Source organism: Parasteatoda tepidariorum, chromosome 10 (assembly GCF_982258835.1).
Source record: "Parasteatoda tepidariorum strain Cologne lab strain chromosome 10, Ptep-v5.0, whole genome shotgun sequence".
In the NCBI taxonomy this organism is placed as follows: domain Eukaryota; kingdom Metazoa; phylum Arthropoda; class Arachnida; order Araneae; family Theridiidae; genus Parasteatoda; species Parasteatoda tepidariorum.
The window spans coordinates 34,083,326-34,105,020 of record NC_141764.1 but is presented as its reverse complement, the minus strand read 5'-3'; the positions used below and the strand labels follow the sequence as shown (position 1 = coordinate 34,105,020).

General features: G+C 28.9%; 1 protein-coding gene across 2 annotated transcripts; it reads right to left on the bottom strand.

Moving 5' to 3' along the window:
• Positions 1-1,825: 1,825 nt before the first annotated feature.
• LOC107450449 (uncharacterized) lies at positions 1,826-21,456 on the bottom strand. 2 transcript variants are annotated; one of them, XM_016066233.4, is made up of 2 exons: positions 10,884-11,039; positions 1,826-5,931 (listed from the first exon to the last, which is right to left on the bottom strand). In XM_016066233.4, exons 1-2 carry the CDS (start codon positions 10,929-10,931, stop codon positions 4,858-4,860), a joined length of 1,122 nt encoding a protein of 373 aa, XP_015921719.1. In that variant the 5' UTR covers positions 10,932-11,039; the 3' UTR covers positions 1,826-4,857. The 2 variants fall into 2 exon arrangements, with proteins under 2 accessions (XP_015921719.1, XP_015921718.1); XM_016066232.3 differs by lacking the exon at positions 10,884-11,039 and adding an exon at positions 21,212-21,456 and having other exon boundaries at positions 2,274-5,931.
• Between the last annotated feature and the right edge of the window lie 239 nt (positions 21,457-21,695).

Genomic DNA, 21,695 nt, shown 5'->3' with positions numbered 1-21,695 from the left:
ATTTTGATGTTTTTAAATCATTAATACAAAAAACTTTATAAGTTACTTAAAGAAATTGGAATTTGATCCATTAATTTAAAAATATATTACTCGCTCAGAGTACATCAATTACCGTTTTTTTTCTCCACTTGTTTCGTAATGTTTGTTTGATTTAGAAAAGCCTTATTCATCGCGATTAATTTAAAAACACAAACATAAATAATCTCTTTATGGCTTTTATTTAAATTACAACAATTTAAAAAGAATCTTCAAATATCAACAACACAGTGGCATTCGTCTTTTAGGTACCGATTATAAAGGTTGAGAAAAATTTTATTTTTTTTCGAAACTTATGTAGTTATATTAATTTAATATATTGTCAAAACGTTATAATTGTCTCATTAAAATGCAAAATAGGGTCATACAAGTTAAGTACGAACTAAATACGTTTAATTTATATTTTATTCAAGTATAACTAACTTGCATTCAAATTTTGTAATTAGAGGTTGTTTAGACTTACTTAAGTTAACGCAATTTCCTATTCCTTTTCTTTCCAATTCCTACGAATAAGAATTTTTCTCCCAATTTCATTATACTTTAAAAAATCGAATGTTTTAAATTTCAAATTTTATTAATTATTGGTAACTATTCTTTTTTTACTAATCACACGGTTTCTATAAACTAGCTTTTCGGTATATAATAGTGTTTCCAAAAATTTACTATATTCTGAAAATTCTTTTAAAATAATTCCTAATTACAGGAAATTTTTTTCTTTAAAATTACAAATTTGTAACTAACCCAATCGACTTTATAATTTCGCTTTTTGTTTGCATTTCTCGAATAAATTTCAAACGAAAAGAATAAAAACTTATACAAATTCATTCTATTTAAATAAGATTTCGTTTCTTTTAAAAGTTACGACATTAGTTCCTCATGCGAATAATTACACGGTTAATATTTTGCAACTTACAACTAATTCCAAGTTCATTATCGAGGACAACCGACTTGAAAAGTTGAGACAAAAATAAGAAAATGGCGCCACTTCGCCAACTGTGCTATTTTCGTTTTCTCTACTCCAAATAAAATAATAAAGAAACAATGAATCAAATGAAGAAAAAAAATTGGTAGATGATATGTAAATTGGATAAACCAATCTTCACTCCATTTTGAAGGTCGGATGACCGCAACGCGGCTGCTCAGTAGATCAGTGTTACAGAATAGCAAGCACATCCTGCCACTTTCAGTCATTCCCTCCGGTTAAAAATGGACAGACTCTTTCAAAACAGAAACCTGTTTTCTACTGTTTAGAATTAATTTAGTTTCGTTTGTAGTAGAGCCTGTTCTTTCAGAATTTATTCATGTTTTGTCCTTCCTAAAAGTAATTTAAATTCCTCCATAAAGAACAAAAAAAAGCCTATGAGAAGTTTTATTCATTAGATTTTCAGACATCCATTTTCGCTTTTAAAAATTTTCTTAGAACATGATAGAATTGACTTACTTGTAATATAGTTCTTATTTCTCATTTTAGAACTTTTTTTTTTTAAGTTCCGATTTAATCAACTAATTTTCGAAACATTTGATGTTTCTGGATGATTAAATAGAATATACTGATGCACGTTTTTTAATGTTCTTATAAATAGCAAAATGAAATGCTAAAAGAATATTTTACAATCAACGTTTATAATACTTACTTTTATCATCACAATTTAGATTACTTTTATCATCACAATTTAATTTACATTATTTCGATTAAATTCTTGATAATTTTCCTTACCCAAAATATTGTGAAACGAACTTACAATTTTCGTACATGCATGCAACAATAGTGAAAAAAAATACAAACAACTTTCAACCGGATTAAAAATGCTTTATTTGTAATAGGGAATGTACTTATAACTTCCATTTGTAATTATGGTTAACTAATGTACAGTCAACAATTCAGATGAAAAAAATAAATAAAAAATAACATTTAAGGCACAAACATTTTAATAACCAAGCTTTCTGTTTCTTAACCTGATAATAAAAATAATGATAAGATAAAACATTCAGTTTCAAAAATAAGACATTCAGTTCCAAAAATAAGACATTCAGTCTTCCTTTGTCATGGGAGTTATTAAATAAAATTAAAAAAAAATTCGGATTCACAAAAAAAAAAAAAATCATTCCTCACATAAATCAAAACACCTTTAAAACAAAAAAAAATATTTCCTTCAATATATTTCTAAATAAATAATAAAATTTCTTAAATATATATAATTTTTCTTTTAAAATTTTTTTACAGCAATAAAATACTATTCATAATGGCATCAATATAATAAAAATTTACAAATCTCAATTGTTTCTTTTTAAATTTTCTGATGCATAGAATAAAATTCTGATTTTTCTTATTGCACCTAAGATTTCACTATATCCTCAGGAAGCACCTATACATAGGCATAGGAAGACTGTACCAACGACTAACTTTTTTTGTTAACAAACAGATAGATTTAACAAAATTGAGAAATAAATTTTGATTGACATTATTCATACAAAAAGCACCAAATGTAACAAAACTTATGCATTTATACAACTTTAAACTATACAATTACCATTCAAAGAGAAATTCACTGTTAATTTTGATCATTATTAACTGTACAATATCAACATATGCATATCAGCATTAGACATATACAATTACAAAGATGCAGTAAGGTTTAAATTGTGCGATTTGACAGTTATTTTAAATTATAAAAACACAGCAAATTCTCCAAAGCTGACTTTAATATAAAGACTTACCAATACTGCATATTTGGCAAATCACTTACACACCGACCTAATAAATGTTTGCCTACATATATATATAAAAATTAAAAGTGAGCAGATAACTTGTCCACTTAGCCTACTAGCACACAGTTTAGTTTAAATAAATAAATTATATAAATATGATACACTCAAAAAACATAAGTATAAAGAATGACTAAAACTTAGCACATCAAGGATGTTCCCAAAATGTATTTACAAACATTTTTTATAGTAATCAATTATGATGAAGATTAAATGATTAATTGATTGGCTCCTAAAATACTAGTAAAGCTAAAAAAAATTTCAGAGCTGATTATGAAAAAAGTGGTTGGGACAGTAATATAGTGTCAATAAACACTTAAAATTATAAATATTTTTTAAGAAAAAAAAAATGTAATTAGAAAATTTTTTCAGTTATTTCAGTATAAAAAATTAATGGTTTTTATTAAAGAATTTCTAATATATATATTTGAGGCGAATTTTTAAACATAACACATGCATCTGTATTTTTCCGAATTACACCACTGGTTACAATTTGATTTATTATTGTTTCCCCTTTATTTTGGCGAATATGAAAATAATAGGAATTAAATAATATTAGATATCTTTCAAGTATCCAACATTAAAAAAAAACAACTGAAGTAGATTAATATTTGAGAAGAAAAAAAAATTTAAGTCAGAAAAAGACATTTTTTAAAAAAAATTGACCCTAAGGCTCAGAATAAATTTTATATTTCGTTGGTTAAAGTAGTTATTTAAAACTCAAGTTAAGAGTCATTGCAAGAAAAAAATATAGATACATATTAATTAACACCAAATAATTTTTTTTAGTTAATTTAAGATACTAATGGTTATTTTAAGTTTAAACTCATATTTTCTAACGAACTTCTATTATGTATCTAAAATTAGTAAAATATGTAGTTTAATAATTCAATGAAAAAAAAAATAGATGTAGATGGATTAAATAAAACAAGAGTAATTAATTTTAATAGATCACGGGAACATACCTTAACACAAAATTAACAGATCAAACTTTAAATTAAAAAAAAACAGCAATACTTAACACAGACAATAAACTCTAAAAGCACCATTTAAATTAAATCTTAATACTCATATTTTTAGAAGGACAGGGAGTGAAAGAGAACTTGTAATAAGAATAAACAAAAGCTGTGACATGTGATGTACTTTACATATGCTTAAATAAATACAAGATAAGAGAAAAATAAAAATGCTAATCTAATTTCATCAAATAAGCCTAAAATCCAAATAGAATTAAAAAACTGGTCCCCAAGCTTTACAAAAATGTTAAGCATAGAAAGATTACGAAAGGTGGTTAAGGCACATTAAATGGTTTTTAATATGTCACATTTTATCACAACAATATGTGCTTAATCACGTAGAAAAAATTACTTCAAAGAGTACGCAAATTAGACACCAACAGATTAAGTAAATGAAGCAATTAGCACATAAAAAGTAAAAAGATCTTAAAAATTTCAATCACTTTCATTAAATGCTGACTTGCATGGTAAAAATATACAAACACTACAAAAATATGCCTAAATTTTACATCACATTATAATTTACAGAGTACACAGAAAGCAATTTGAGATTATTGATGAATTTTTTTGTTGATTCAAGATGAAAAATGGCAATTATAAATTACAATCCAACCATCCTGGGCAGGAGAAAATAAATACAACAGTTAATGCCCTTGCATTACATCATACCCACAAGTGCTCCAAAGAAACCTACAAAGCTTATATATAAACTTTTTGTTTTAAATTAACTTTTTTAAAAATAAGATTACATGAAGGGAATATACACACACGTAACAAAAAAGTAGAAATATTAAATACAAAAAAAAAGGATAAATATATATAAGGGTTAATAATTTATACATTTTGATAAAGCTTAAAAATGTTTCATTAAAAATTCCAAGCTGTAAATAGTCCAAACTCCATATCCAGCATGTAAATTTGGTAGTAGAGTTCAAGACTATGCCTTACACACTGGCGTCTAAAGAAATCAAGCCAATTCGGCTTCAGTCTTAACAAAATAAAAAGGAACAACAAGTCTGAACCCAAAAAGATCCATCGATTAAGGAGAGTTTCCGATTGCCAATGAATGGAAAATGGGAAGCCTGATAATATTACGATTGATATCGACAGCAACAGAGTGAGAGGGCTTGGAAAACGAATCAGCATTGCTGTTTACATCAGCAAGAGGGTTCATTTCCAGTTCAGACACTAGCAGGTCAATAGACGATATTACGTCGTCACTCAAGCATTCCTCTTGGGAAGGTGAATACTCTTCCTTTCGCACCAAAGGTGGTAAGGGTTTTAAGGGCAGGTAATCAGGGGGGAAGAACACACCACTGCTCAAGGTTGGGGGAGCTGTTTGAGGAACTTGTGGTACTGAGTACGCATGATTATCATCAAGGTAGAAACCATTGAGAGAAGATGGCGGAGATCCACTAGAACAACTGCTGGTACTATTGGTTGGGGACAACTCTCCAGCAGAACCGATACTGAAAGCGCAGATATCATAATCTTTAGCTTGTTTAGATGGGGAGTGTCCATTAACTGGTATGCTGTTGCTGCTCTGTAAATTATTCAAAAGGCACTTTTTGGAATCTTCACTGTTGTGGATAAAGTGGCACCTTGGGCCGTAGGGACAGAAGCCGGTACTATGAAACGTACGACATAATTCAGTTTTGTACTTGGGGTGTCTGGTAAGATTTCTTAATTCCCCTTGGCCATGAGCAAACTGGCATTTGTCTCCATATTTGCAAGTACCATTTTCTTCAAAAGGGCGACAAAGTTCTGTTTTGTATCTGCTTGAATTGGATTGGACAGGTCTTGTTGTCTGTTGGGAAACTGGCTCGCTCACACTCCTATCTAATTTGCGATGTTCTCTGGAGACGAGTGCTTTTAAGTGAGAAGCTGCATTGCAGTTTGCCACGCTGTTGCTCGCTGTCAAAGGTGGATGCTGTTTTGTGCTCGTCTTAACAGCTGGTAGAGGAAGATTTGCATTTAGAGCTGACAAAGAGGATTGGCTTGATAAAGGAAGATTCAAGAGAGATGATGCATACGAATTAAGTTGTCCATTAAGCTGTCTTTCCAACACAGACATCTGCTGGCGCAGTTCTGTGACATGTTGAGATGAAAAACCCTATAAAATAAATTACAAAAAATAACTAAATCATTCAATTTATGATTTTTAATTGTCAATATCAGATAATCAATAGCTGCTAAAAGAGATACAACTGTTCAAGTTACAGAAATCGAAAAATTACTAATTCTTCAAGTTTTCTGCTATTTGAATTAATTTAGCAACAATTAAGGTTTATCATTAAAATTTAGTTCTAATGATAAGGACACTGTTGCAACTTACATCATCCCTCACAATAAAAAAATACCATTCATTTATTAAATCTACTATAAATTAATAAACCTTGATAACTTTTTTAAAAGTGCATTCAGATATAGAACGGTTACTCTATATAAAATATAAGTTTTTATAATTAAAAAAAACTCTCTTTTGTGAGGTAAAATTATCAGAAAAAAAGTATACTAATTTATTTTTAAAACTGTGCTCTTTAATTGTAATTGGTTTCAATCAAAAATAAATTCTAAATCAACATTAAGTTGAATAAAGTTCCATATGTCACTCTGAACAAACACCCAACTTGCACAATTTAAAAATATATTTCAAATAAAATATTTAAACTCATTCAGCTGTACAGCAGCTCTCGGAGTTCTATTAACACAAGCTTCGACCAGAGAGAGTTTTAATTATCTTAATACTCAAGATGGAAATCTTCAGATATTAGCTTTTGCTATACATTAGCTACCTATAGATAAAACTTCTTTTAGATGGAAAGATTTATTTAGATATTTGACATTATCTTATTATCTAATTAAATTAACATCTTGTTAATCTGTTGTTTTGTGAATTAATTTTTAGAGTTATAAATCAATTCTTTTAAAACAAAGTTTTCTTTTTACATTTTTTTCTATTTAAACATATAATATAATTCATATATTTAGTTAATCAAAATAAAGCTATAAAATGCATTAAAAAAAAAAGTTTTTAAATGGAAAAAAAAAGCAATTGACATTAATTAGCAGTTAATCAACAATCAATTTACAGTCTCAGTCAACAAGGATGGGTAAAGGTTGTTATAAAAATTGAAGGCCAAGGTCAGTTCCCCAGTCTTACTTTAAACCTACTCATTAAAGATTAAACTAAAAAATTATTATTAAACTTATAATAAAAAATTACAGTGTCAATTATCTTTAATATTGTACAGTAAGTTTACAAATGTATTAATGTTTCAAAATAATAAAAATAAAAATTCTTTAATAATGCACTATATGGGAAAAAAATGTATTTCCTTCCTAAATAAACAGTAAAAACAAAACAGCCAAAAAAATTAAATCTTTTCTTAATAATTTCATTTAACTTAAAAAAAAAAGTTTAATCAATTCATGTAATAGTAAGTACAAGACAAAAAAAAAATCTAAGATTCTATTATTAAAAAAATAAATCAAGATTCTATTATTAAGTGTGTAAAAAAAAGTTGCTGTAACTTAAAAATGAAAAATCGTGAATCCTTACATCAAATCGTAAATCATTATTAACAATAGAACGTTAACAAATCAATATTTTAAAAGTTGGCGATCGTTTTTACTCATAACTTCTGATCTGAACATGCCAACATGGAACAGAATGACTCATTAGATTGAACTAACATAATTCTAATTTTATTATTAACACCCATTTTTATAACTGACTTTTTATTAAGCTTTAAATTAGTAATAACTTGTTAATATAAAGTTTATAAGCCATCAGTTTATAAATTTCCTCATTTAGAATAATGAATTGGAATTCTTTATTAAAGATAAACAGCAAAACGAGTTATCAGATCATAATTTATTTTTTCTTAATTCCCAGTAAAAATTGAATGGTTTTATTACAATAGGAAAGAAAAAATTCTGTTTGCAGGGTAATTTTGTTTGAATTAAGACATTGTTGCGGACAAACGAGATCTTATAAAATTATGATATTTGAAGGTGCGGACAAACGAGATCTTATAAAATTATGATATTTGAAGGTTAGTCATAATTTTCTAATGGAAACGAAAAACTAATTTTCCGCAATTTAGAACTTGAAAACTTCAATATTTTATGTTGGTAAATATTATGATGTCTCATTTCAATTCTCCTACGAATGTTTACATTCGGTTTCTTTCAACGTTTACATTCGGTTTCTTTCAACGATCTAGCGATGTTTTCAAACGCGTGAGGGAGGGGGGGGGGGTAGCGAATATGAAGTAAATTAACGTTTGTAGTTATATTGATTTAATAAAAAAAGCTAGAAATCGATTTATCTGAAATTTGTCTAAGGACAAATAAAAATGCTTTGATTTCTATAAATATTAAAATGACACGAGTTAAAACACTAACAATGCATAGCTTTTAATTGCACAATCAATTTCATTCTCTCTTAACATTAGGGTACATTAACAATTTCAACCTTAGAAACTTTTGAAAAACGAAAGTATTTTTTAGATTCTGCTTAAACGTTAATCGAAAATTTACAAAATACTACCAGTTGAATGTAAACAAGTGAGAAGGCAATCTGGCTTTTTTCTTCTTCTCAAAATGATGAATACTTTAAAATAACAAAACAATGGAATATATTTTCCCTGCTAAGAAAACCGGAGAAAAGCATTCTTAGCAATCATTTCTTAAAGAAAAACGTAAAAAAGAAAACGATTTTCGGAAGAAAGAATAATAGAAAGAAAAATCGGCGACCAAGAGGGAAACCACCGGCATCAGCGGATCGGTCTCAATTGAAAAAGAGGTTAGCGGAACAACCTGTTCTTAGTTCCTTTTCAATGAGGACATCGTTGATTTTTTTTCTGACATTTAGTGCAGAACTTCAAGGGCAGCGCCTCAATTTCTGGTCTGCTATTATCCGCATTTACCCATTAAAACTCAATAAACGTGGTTTAGAATTTGATCGTTTTGCATTAAGCAAAGCTAAATGGGTTTAAGTATTAAATTAGAATTCGAAAATAATCATTTATTGTGGTATGCAATCATACTGATTGTTTCTTCCAAAAGTTTATTTATATATTTGAAATTCGGAAATAAAAACCAATAAATTTAATGATTAGTAATTAACATAGAAACATTTATTTATTCTTTATTAAGTGACCAAACTAAATTTTAAAAACAATTACGGGTAAAACGAAATACTTAGTTAAATTGGTTACGTTAATAATAAAGTGAACGCAACACCAACTATAATAAATTACTGCTGATTATGTCCGTAAAATGGCCGACATTTTTCAATTATCGCGACTATTTACTTGTAATTAACTAAATTGACAATTATATTAATACAGTGGCAGGGAAATGGTTCAAGTAAATGATCGATGTTCGTTATTAAAATAATATTCAACTTAATTTTTTTACACATTTCACAGGTTTCCCATAAATAACCTTCTGAACTTATCATGATTATGATTAATTAGCATCAATAAACTTATTTAAATAGTTTGTATCTAACTATTAACAAACCTTTCAACCTTACTAACAAAAACCAACATTTTACAGTAATAACATACGTAAATAATGCTGAAAAATTAGTAATTTTGGTAGAATTTCGATAATTTGTTAAATTTTAACTAATGTATAATTAATTTACTTTAAAAGTTGAGAAAAGGAATTTGATTATAGATGATTATAGTAATCATGATTACCGGTAATTATGGCTATCATTAGATTACATATAATCCACGAGTAACCATGTTGGTGGATAATTACGACAACATCTAAACAAAGATTAATATTTTTCTTAGAAAACTGCAGAGTAGCAACGCTATAGTGAGAATAAGGATAATCACTTCAAAAACGCAGTGATAGAGAAAAACGAAACTTCTCCCGCCAAATGCATCATAATGAAAACACTAATGTACTTTTCAAAAATAAAAATTTATGAACAAAAATTTTTTTTCTATCAGATTATTAGAAACAGTAATAATTTACCTGTATATTATATATAAAATCCCTCATCTGAAATTACAGTAAGTTAAACAAGTGTTATTAATTACTCAAAATTTTTGACTCAAATTATCAAATGATAAACAGAAAAGTATTTTATTAGTCTTCTGTCTTAGATAGAAAGCTAGAAATAAAATTGATCTCTATGAATATAGGCAGTTTTAAAAAGAAAGTGTTTATGTTTCGGAGTTAACATGTAAAAGGGGAAGAAAAAAAAACGAAAATCACGACACGCTTTTTTAATTTTTGTCAATTTCTAGCATGTTAAAAAGTCAAGGAATGTTTTACAGAAGTTTTCCATTTTCTAACATTCGTAAGAATATCAACAATAATATACAACTAACTTAACGTTCATTTTCGAAATAACCGGCGTAAAGTTTTAGCTAATTACGCCGTAAAATTAAATGCTAACATTACTATACAGTGATTATTCCTCGAAAATAAATCAAAATGAATTGTGCGCCAATAGGATTAAGAACTAAAATAGTTTCGCTAATTGAAATACAACAGCTAAAATACATGCCAAAATATATTAATAACTTAGGTAAATTATTACCGAAAAAAAAATCGATAATTTAAATCCACACAAATCATAAAACGGAGCAACTAATAACATTAGTGGTATATAAAATAAATAATTGGAAAGAATTGGCGGGAAAACATGTCTTGAAAAACTGCATTACCAACTTCGTTATATCTTAAATGATACATATTACAACATTGATTGCTTTTAAATGATGTTTGTCAACATTGGCCTAGAGTACAAAAATGTTGCGCGTAAAAAGCAACAAGGTTTCTTTTTAATTTTTATATTGTTTGAATTTTTCTGTATGATTATGCAAATTATAATTTGAAAATAACAAACTATCAAAAATTTTAGCAGGCGATATATCCTTTAATAGCAATTAAATAAACACCGGCAAATTTGTTTCGTTAAATGATGCATGCCTTGGATGTAGGGATTTGTTTATCAACATTGACATTGGGAATTGTGCAAAATGTACACCACTTTTTTCGAGGACATTTCACGAAAGAATCTTATCTACTTACCTTGTAAATGTCTCTGTAATCCCGGTGAAATGCTACTGCGGCTGACATTGCGTAATATTACAACCACCAACAACGAATCTCAGACTAAATCTGTTGCTTCTTCTCCCACAACCAACTTTTCAACCAAAACATTGAGAATCATGACGCTGAACAATGGGCGGGGTCTCCGTGCCGGTAATCCAATGAGAGGGAAAAGATGACACACTCCCGAATAACCTAGCACATTTGGCGACTTAGCCAGTGAGGAGACTAAAATTAGGTCAGAGTAGAATCTCGGTGTTTTCACTTTTAAAAACACTCTTTCTGTTGTTGTTTTACGAAATTCGTAAGAAATCGAACATAAATGAATTTCTTAAATTATTTTTTGAAATAAATGTTCTTAAAAACTTGAAATTAATTAAAATGTCTCAAGACTGCGGAAATACCGTATTGGCATGAAATTTTTATAAAATGAAGAAAAAGTAGTATTAAATTTATGATTATTGCTAGTTTTTTTTATTATTAGTTTCAGAAAATTACTATTTAATCACATTTAAATTAAATTATTAATTAGGAAATTATTAGGGCGTGATACGGATTCGACATTGGCTTTAGGCTTGCATCAATGACTGCGTTATTATGAAGTATTCGCAGTGTTGGGTTCATAATTGGAGACCCATCGCAGTCAGGCTAACCACGAACGTTTTCCTTTTATAAGACTGTTAAGGAAGGAGGGTGAACATTTTTCGAAGGCAGGCGGTATATTTTTTTATATCAAATTAAACGTTCGCTGAAAAGAGGACAAAATAAGAAATGTGACAAAATGTTACTATGAGAGGGAGTTTTAAACCATTTTAGGGGACGTATGATATGGACAGCATCACCATGACACAGTTATAAGAAATGAGCAGTCACTGTACAGGACTGATGTTCTACTACTGGGTGTGGCTTGAAGCCTACCTGACTTAACTTTAGATTGAAGAGTACTAGCTTGATTAGGAAGTAAATGCGGTTAGTGCGCGATTCTGATCACATTGGAGAACCATTATGCCGCTAGTCACAAAATTATAGAACCTTAAACTCTGTTTACCCCCTTAGCTGACAGGCGACTATTACAGGAATGATTTACTATTTTTTAATGACTGGCACTTAACTATTACGTTCTTCGTCACTGATGATGTCAGAAGTGTTGCTCATTTAACGTTACCCGGTGGGGAGTTACGAAGAGCTATTTAGCTATGGACAATCTTATCTCAAATCAGCCTCATTGCTTATGTAGCTATTGCATAGTTAGGAGCCTTCCTGACGTATAAAATAAATACCTACAGTTTTACTTGAAAAATTCTGCGGGGAAAAAAACTTATAATTATACTTAGCTATTGTCTTCTGAGTTAGATTCAAAACTAAAAGTAATCCAATGGTATAACGGCAACGATAGAGCATACAAATATCAGATAAATTTATGCTCTAACATCGGACTAAATCGATTTATTTTGCACTAAAAGTATTTCATTAATAAATTGCTGTACACGTCAATCCCTTGTGCTTTTAAATATGAAGGATTGAATGTAGAGTTTGATGGCACAAGAGTTGGATTCGACTATACTGCACCGAGTGGATATTATATATAAATGGTAAGAGAATCACAGGGAGTTATAAACTAAATCTGCCATCCCTGGCTTACATAATATACTAAGTGGTGCAAATTGATTCCTCTGATTAAAATCTTCTCGTTTTAAATCTTTTGTTTATTTGCTGAGAACATATGGTTGTAACAGAAAAGAAAATTAGCAAGTATTAAAATTCGCAGCAAAGCAAACTTAGTGATTTTTTTAAAAGAAAAATATTAAAATTCTTAAAGGAAAGATCGATATTTCCAATTTCGAGAAGAAATCAGATTTTAACTTCCCTCGCAGCAATTCATTCTTAACTAAAACGTTTTAGAATATCAAGATCACAAAATAAAAAAATTTGACAATAATCCTGCTAGTTATAATTGAGAATAAATACAAGATTATTTTAAAAGAACCCAAAATAAATTTCAATTGAATTAAAAACAATATTTAAGATCCAAATGTGGAGTAAATTAATGAAAATAAGAAACCCAATTTCTGATCTTATATGAATCATATCTTGGAAACAGAAATCAGAACGAAGAGTTCTCCTGCTACGTGTCGACATCATTAAATTGTCGCCAAATTTGGCTACTTTAAAAACAAAGAAAATTGCGCGCGAAAGCTCTCGAAACAGGGTTACAAAACACATGCTTCAGTGTTTAAGATTTTTTTTTTTACCACTTACAATGATAAACAAAGCAAGATAAGGAGCCTCGGCCATGAATTTTTAATGTGAATGACTAATGATTGAAAATCTAAATCAATTATATCAGAGTATTTTTTTATAGGTATTTTATTACAAATGATGTTAAATACAAAAAACTAAGACCGAAATAAAGTTTTACCTTTTTCCCTTATTTTAGAATATTCCATTTTAATGTTGATATCTTTGTCATTAATTAAATAACAATAGATTCCAACAGAAAAATGAAACAATTTTATTACAAAACCATAGAGAAGAAAAAGTCATTCTTCATCCTACTTATTTTTTTTTAATAATTAAGATTATTTTAATCGAATACAAATTACTATCAGGGGTCTGTTAAGAAGAAATTTGGCTCCGTTAACGGGTTCTTTTCATAAAAATGGACCCTTCACAAAATAATTTATCTTTTAATCGGATCCTTCACAAATTTGTTTAATCTTCATAATTGTTTTGTTAGTCGAATAAACCCTTCCCGAGGGGGGGGGGGGGAGAAGGAAGACGGTTCGAGACAAACTAAGTTTCCCTAAGTTTTAATTCCAAATGTAGTATTCTAAGAAAATATTTCTACTTTTACAATCATCGTGTGCGCATTCTAATTAATATTAAATCATATTTTTTTTTGTAAACAAATAATTGATCAATTTATATTTATTTATAAAATTAATTTCTGGCAATTTTTCAAATAAAATATTAGAAATTTAAGAATTATTTAAGTTTACCTAATGCATAGCACATTAAAAGTGATACATTACAATACATTACTAAGTTGTGTTGTGTTATTTAAAATACGTAAATTGAAATTATTAAAAATGTGAGTGATTTTGTTTCCATTATTCGTCCGAAATGAATATTCGGTGTTGAGCAGTATAGGCTAGATACCAAATATTTGTATGTTGCACTTCTAATTTAGAAGCAGCAATTGTTGAGCAGAATCTTGTATCTATTTACAATTTAAAAACTTCTTGGAAAAGGTTTTTAGCAATTTTTGCAATAACAGGACCCTATTTGCACAAAAGCAGGACCCTGGTTGAAAGAATACGACTTAACGCTTATTTTATATTCACAAATTATGATAAGTTTTTTCGCAATTTTACAAAAAACAGGACCTTTCACAAAATGTCTGGACAGACCCCTGCAATTATTTCTATTCATAGAATTTTTAGTTTTAAAATGACTTCCGCTGCCATGCCATTGCTAAAGGCGACGACACTCTTTTCACCAAGGTTTCAAATGGAAAAAGAGAATTTTAAACGGCAGGCAAGTGTGTTCCTTTGTTCGTTTCTAGAAATTTCATGGTAACCCAACCATCACTGGAAAATTGCACCCCCCAGGAATGGTTGTAAATACCAAACAAAAGCACAAAGCCCCTTAACACCCCTATATCTGTTTACATTTCCGCTTTCATTCTTTCCTTTGAGCATGACCATCCCTTGACCTTTGACACTTTATCTTGTATTTTATGGGCAGAGAGAGAAACAGTTGCAAGAAAAAAGAACTAAAATATGTAGTCTCATCACATTTTTACAGAAGGTTATAATTAAAATGCCTTTCATACAATTTAAACTTAAAACAATCACGAAATTAATTAAAACAAATGGTTAATGAAATATCGTTCTAATGTTAATTTTGTGTGTTCTATGGATATATGGTTAATAAAAAGTTTTTCTCGGTTTAACATTTCAAACAAATTTCGAATATTAAAAAAGTTAACAGAAGTACATTATTGAATGAAACAATGCAAAAACGATATAAACATAAACAAAATCGTAAAAGAAAAAAAAATCCGGTCCTGTTCTATAAGCAGCTTATTGTGTTGTTCGTCATTTTATGGAAGGAAAAAAAAAAAAAAAGTCTTTTTCGCAGACGATAAATATCAGTAAGAATTCACATCAGCGTTGCGTAACGAACAGAAAATTTGTTTACGATACGTGTGAAAAAAGATTCATATTCAGTTTAGTTCTTAATTCAACAAAATTGGAGGAACAAATGATTATACTTTCAATATTGTAAATATTTTTTTTTAATATCGTAAAGACGGCAGGGAAAGTGCGATTTATGTCCATGTAAAGCCGACTCGGAGAAAAACTATTTTGCGCGGAATAGTTTTTTCTTCTTCCTAGTACGATTCTTCTTCATTGTGTAATAACTCTCGGAGATAAAAATTTTCTTCGTTATTGATTTGTCAAAACTTAGTAATCCGCAATATGCAACAAATGGCGACCAATCGTCATATTTTGAGAAAAATGAAGCTAAACCGCTCTTACGGTCTTCATATGCTAATAGCCATGTCGTAAATGTTAGGAATGCTTACAGCAAAAATGTCTTAACATTGTTGATTTTGTTATTTTAAAAATTATTGTCGTTACATCTTGTTTTTTGATGGTTTACGACAGTATAATCAAATTACGAAGAACTATCTAATAAAGAATTTTAATTTTAAAGCAGTACATATTATCAATTTAATGATGGTATTATTATTTAAAGCAGTATATATTTGTAATTTAATGATGGTATTGCAATTAATAAACATTCAATGTTATCAAGGTCGAAAATGCTATTAAGGGGGAGTACGACGCGAAAAGAAAAGTGATCATCTTGAATAACTTTAGATTTCAATTATCAGATTTTTATGCTTACTGCGACTCAATCTTAATTGTTCGAAAACAAAACTTTAAAATATACTAATTAATTTGTAATGTATTTATACGATATTTTAAACATGCTTTAGCTGCATGAAAATTTTTTCCCCCGACAGATTTCAATTCCTAACCCACGAAATATGAGATCATTATCTAAAGAAGATACTTTTACCCAATAAAATAATTTTAATGGTATTAATTATATTTATTGATTTATTTAAAAATAGTCGAACATTTTTTAATTGCATGGTACATAAATTTTGAACGAAATAGGCCGATTAATACTCAAGAAATCAATGTTTTAAAATGCGATTTTTTTCGTGATTGTTTTAAATTGAATAGCGTGAATCTGGGTCATAAGAATGACTCAGATTCATTGAGTCATTTACGTGAATGTGAGTCATATGAAGACTTTTACATGAACAAGGTACATCACGAACTATTATTAGTAAGCAAAAATTTTGCATAGTATTATTACTTATTGTTATTTGAATAAATATTCATATGAAATATGCATTGGAAAATTAAGAATCTGATTGGTGATATTTAGACAGACTGGTTCGACGAGTTCAGTGAAAACAGTCTTTTAGTTTCTGAAAATTATACATCGAATATTATTAAGTATCAGTCTTCCTTACAGAAGTATTTTAAAATTTATAAAACCAATCATTAATCAATAACATGATGGCACGTCGAAACTATGAACTGTTTTGTTCGACAAATCGCAGTCAAACGATAATTTTTATTTTAAAATTCGAAGCAATACGAGCAAGTTCTATGACAGGCTAGTTTCACGAGTGCAGTGGAAACAGTCTTTTAGTTTCCGAAAATTATAAGTAGTATGTTATAAGTATTAGTTTTCCTTACAGAAGTATTTTAAAATTGATAAAACCAATCATTACAATAATATGATGGCACGTCGAAACTATGAACAGTTTCGTTCGACAAATCGCAGTCAAACGATAGCAGGGATCTGTCCAGACATTTTGTGAAAGGTCCGTTTTTCGTGAAATTGTGAAAAAATTACTCACATTCTTTCAACCAGGGTCCGCTTTTATGAATTTGTGCAAATAGGGTCCGTTATTGCAAAAAAAAAAAAACTTTTTCAAGGAGTTTTTAAATTGCAAACAGATACAAGATTATGCTCGGCACTGAAAAATTATAATTAAAAAAAATTAAATTTTCAAAAATAAACAGCCATTGCTGCTTCTAAATTAGAGATGCAACATACAAATATTTGGTATTTAGCCTATACTGCTGAACGCAGAATATTAATTTCGGACGAATAATGGAAGAATCGTCTGCCGAAGACAAAACTTAATTCGTTTACATCCATCTTTCTTGTTTTCTGCCCTGGAAAGGGTTTATTCGATTAACAAAATAATAATGAAGATAAACAAATTTGTGAAGGGTCCGATTAAAAGAAAAATCATTTTGTGAAGGGTCCGTTTTTAAGTTAAAATATTTTGTGAAAGGTCCATTTTTATGAAAAGATATTTTGTGAAGGGTCCGTTAACGGACCCAAATTTCTTCTAAACAGACCCCTGGATAGTTTTTATTTTAAAATTCGAAGCAATACTAGCAAGTTCTATGCCAGGATGCTTTATTGGCACCCTGTCATAGAACTTGCTCATTTTATTATTGATTGAATAACGATATGCCATTAGTTCTTTTTTATTTATTTATTTATTTTACACACATTAGAATTTAAAGCTTTATATAAACGAAAGTGGAATTGAACCTCTATTTAAAAGAGAACTTTAAATATTTATTGATGACACGAAAACAGTCCTCGAATAATTCTTTTTTCTATGAAATATAACCAATTTTGGTTACACAAGATACTATCAATGCTGACAGCAGGTAGCAGAAAACGAATCCTCAAGTGTATTACTCATTTCCTGTTTCCGTGATTCCCGAGATGGACCACTTTTGTCCCCCTTTCCTCACCCCCTTCTTTTTCATACGTCATCGGGATTGAGGGATCGTATAATGTGCTCTATTTGAATGAAAGGGTGCCGAATTCGGAGTTTTAAGGTCAAATCTTTAATTAGTGTTTTCTCGATATTTTTTTTTTGTATTTAACTAACTTTTGATGATAAAGTATCATTAGACAGAACAATACTTTTTTCAAACGAGGTAGAGAATAATGGGGTTGCTTTATTTTACTAGGAGAAATAGTGCTTGATAATTTTTAGAACTTCTACGAATTTTACCTCAAAACTTTAAAAGCAAGAAAAAAGTCATGGAGAATCTATAGTACTACAAGCTTTATATCTCAAATTCTGATTGAGTTACGATCTCATATTTTACATGTATCGAATGATAGTGACAAATGAAGTAAATATTCATCATTAGTTTTATTGTGAAAATTAAATTAAAAGGATTGAATGTATATTTAGAGTAATCCCCCCCCCCGTCTCCATCCTTTCGACAGTTGAGGTCGATTGGGAGAGAAAGGGCCACTTAAAAGTTAATGTAAGCACAATATCAGAAACTTCAATTTCGGTAGTTTTTATTTTATAACCGACGTTGAAGAGCTGACCCATTTTTGGGTTTACGACAGCCAATGTTCAACTCCGTAGCCTTGCAATGTTGAACCCAATCTAGAAGACAAGGGTATAAAGTATTGGGAGGAATTTGCTTTCGTGGAGGTCTTTTTGATGCAACTAATCCGTATTTGCGTTACATAGGGAGGAAAACCACGAAAACCTCCTACGATTAGCCTAGCGGCAAGGGGACTCTAATCTATGATCCGTCAACCAGTAAAGATATTTTTATGTCAGCACTGTGGTCGGTGCTAGCCGGGTGCAGAATTTGTATTGACCTGCCATTGCTGGGATTCGAATCCGGTTCACCTCATTGGTAAGCTAACGCTCTATCCCCTGAGCCACCACGGCTTATGTACGCGGCGAAGATGGCAAAATATGTCGAAAAAGTCAAAATTATTTTCCAATGTAGCATGCATTTTTAACACGCGGGGGTGCAAGCAAATTGTGGTACGTTGACTGATCAGCTGCAGTTTGCGATAGTGGCATACGATATTCTTTTTAAAAAATGCTGTTTCGAAAATAAATTTATGCCTTTATATTTCTCTTGGGACTTGCTGAAATTTACTAATTTTAGCTCTCACGGTAAATTAAATCGAATTTTAATTATGGTTTAAAGCAAGCATTCTGAATTTAACTTAGATTCAAAAATGAACTAGATCAATAAATAAACTCGAATTTAGATTAACGATTACAATTAACCCAGCGAAAGAGAAAGAATCTCTCAGTTTATACGTTTTATAGAGTGATGTAATACGAGAGAAACGTATTAAGATCATGTCCGTGTGATGTTGGTTTCATATATATGATACGCGTGGGTAGTGAAAAGAGAATCTCGCTATCACGTGTATGTGTGAGCGATGTCCTATAATGATTAATTTGAGCCTTTTCGGCACAAGTAGTGTAAATTGTACTAGCATTTAATCCTATTTCTAATTTAAAACTTTAAAATAAAGTTTAAGAATTGATTTTATTTTACAAGAAGCTTTGGTAAGACATAGGTTAAGCTAATTCATTGTGTCCTGTGATGATGGCCCTTTGTATATATTTTTAGAATGCTTACATATTTTGGGGTTGCAAATTTATGTATACACATTAGAATCACAAATTAATATTTAAAAATGGTGAAAATAGAAATAAGCTATTAAAAATCTGATGATTTATAATCAAAGAAGAGGAGGGATTGCAAATTGAAACTTGAAAGCTTTACTGTTAAATAATTACCCTTCAACCCCTTTGTTTTATTATTACCAAGTAAAAAGCTATGTTTTTAATTCCGCCCTCCATGATACTAATCGGTCAGATTTATAGAAAGTTTTTTTTCTTTCTTGCATTTAAATATTAATTAGTAGCCCCTAATATGTTCAGCATTTTGTTCACTTTAGTTTTGGCAAGAATTCGAAGATATATTAAAGGTAATGTTTATTTAACACAGTTGTATAAATAAATGTTCAAATCAGTAGTAAAAATATAAATTAAATACTTGTTTCAAGATTAATTTTCAAGTTTAATAAGCATTTTTTTCAAGAAACACTAAAAAGCATAAACCTAAACAGAACAAATATTTTTTAGAAAAGAAAGCTAAACTGAAAAATCATTACATTTTAAAATTTAAAAAAAAAAAAAAAAAAAAAAAATCACAAATAATACATGCGTCAGCAATTTATTTTTAAAAAAATTGTTCCTCAGAGTTTTACAATTACAACTTTGCAAGTTGTGATTGTATATTGTAGTATGTTCGGTAATAAAGGGAAAATACTTTTAGAGATTGAATGAAATAATTTGATTTGTAAATGTGACTAGACTTTGAATTTATATTTTTTTAAAAATTAAATACGAAAAAAAAGTTTTCTTGCACTTTCGAAAATTAAAATTGGCATTAAAGAAAATAACAGAAACAAAACTTTTCGAATTATTTATAATTAAATCGGTGTGAATGCCAAAATTTAATAACTATATCTTTGTAATTTTAAAGAGTTTCTGTTTCAGTTTAAATTCAAAATTAATTTAATTTTTGACAATTTCACAGATTTCTCATTTGATTGTAAAATTACAGTTCTGTTTTTGAGGGAAAATTAAGTTACTGATAAACTAAGTTTTGAGATAATATTTTTAAATACAAAAAATGAGAGTTACTGTAATAATATCTATAACATTTTAATTTTACCAAAAACAAAAGCACACTTCAATTTAGGATAATTTTACAGGTAAATCAATTTTTTTTTTCAAATTCTGATGTATTCTAGTCTGAAAGCAAAACTTAATAATAACAATAATAAATTTTTTCGTAAGGTAAAAAAAAAATCAATTTGCAATAAATTCCTCACCACCGATTGCGAATGACTTAACAATAAAACGAACGATAACGAAAATAAATATTCCATTATATCAACTGAAACATTTTGCAGTCGACAAAACAAATTACGAACACAAAACGAAAGCAATTATCATAAAAGTAGGTGGTAAATCTCAAAACAAAAGTTTATAATATCAACAAAAAACGTACGAAATATTCACAAGTACAATGCATCAATTATGCAAAATATGTATTTATATAATAAAAGGTGATTATGCTCTTAAAGATTTGATATAAACTGTGCATATAAAACAGAACTAATTTTATGAATAATTCCAAATCGTTTGATTTCGAAACAAAAGCTGTAGGAATGATCCTTCTCATTAAAAAACTAAGAAATTTACAGGAATGAAAACGAAAATTACAATTAAAAATTTATAAAACAAAACATTTGAATAATTATTATAAATGAGAAATGAATTTATAAGCAGATATAATAATTGATAAAACTAATTGTATTTTTATGAAATCGAAACAAGTTACCTTTTTAAAATGCGGAATTTTCTCAAACGGCAATTTCCAAGAACAGTGAGTAAACATTATTTCCACAGTGTTAGTCATTTTATTTCAATAATAAAAGAACGTCAATAAAATAATGTAAGCCAAATAAAATAAATTTCTTTCGTGTTTTCATTAACAATAAGCTAAAGGCTAAAATGTAAAAATTTCCTTTACTACGCGAACGTCGAACTTGTGGTTACTTAGGTAAAATTAATTCAGCGAGAAAGAAAAATAAACGTGGAGGAATTGTATGCCAAACAATGCCAAATTTTAACCTATGATCGCCAAATGAATATTTTAAACAGAGAAAACGATAAAAAAAATTTAAAATGTAAGAAAATTATTTTAAAGGAATCGGAATATTACTTTTAGCAATTAATATAATTGGGTGTTATTAAAAATTATGCTGTTATTATGATTTTTACAATTTGTGAACAATATAACTATACAAGAATCGTACAAGCTC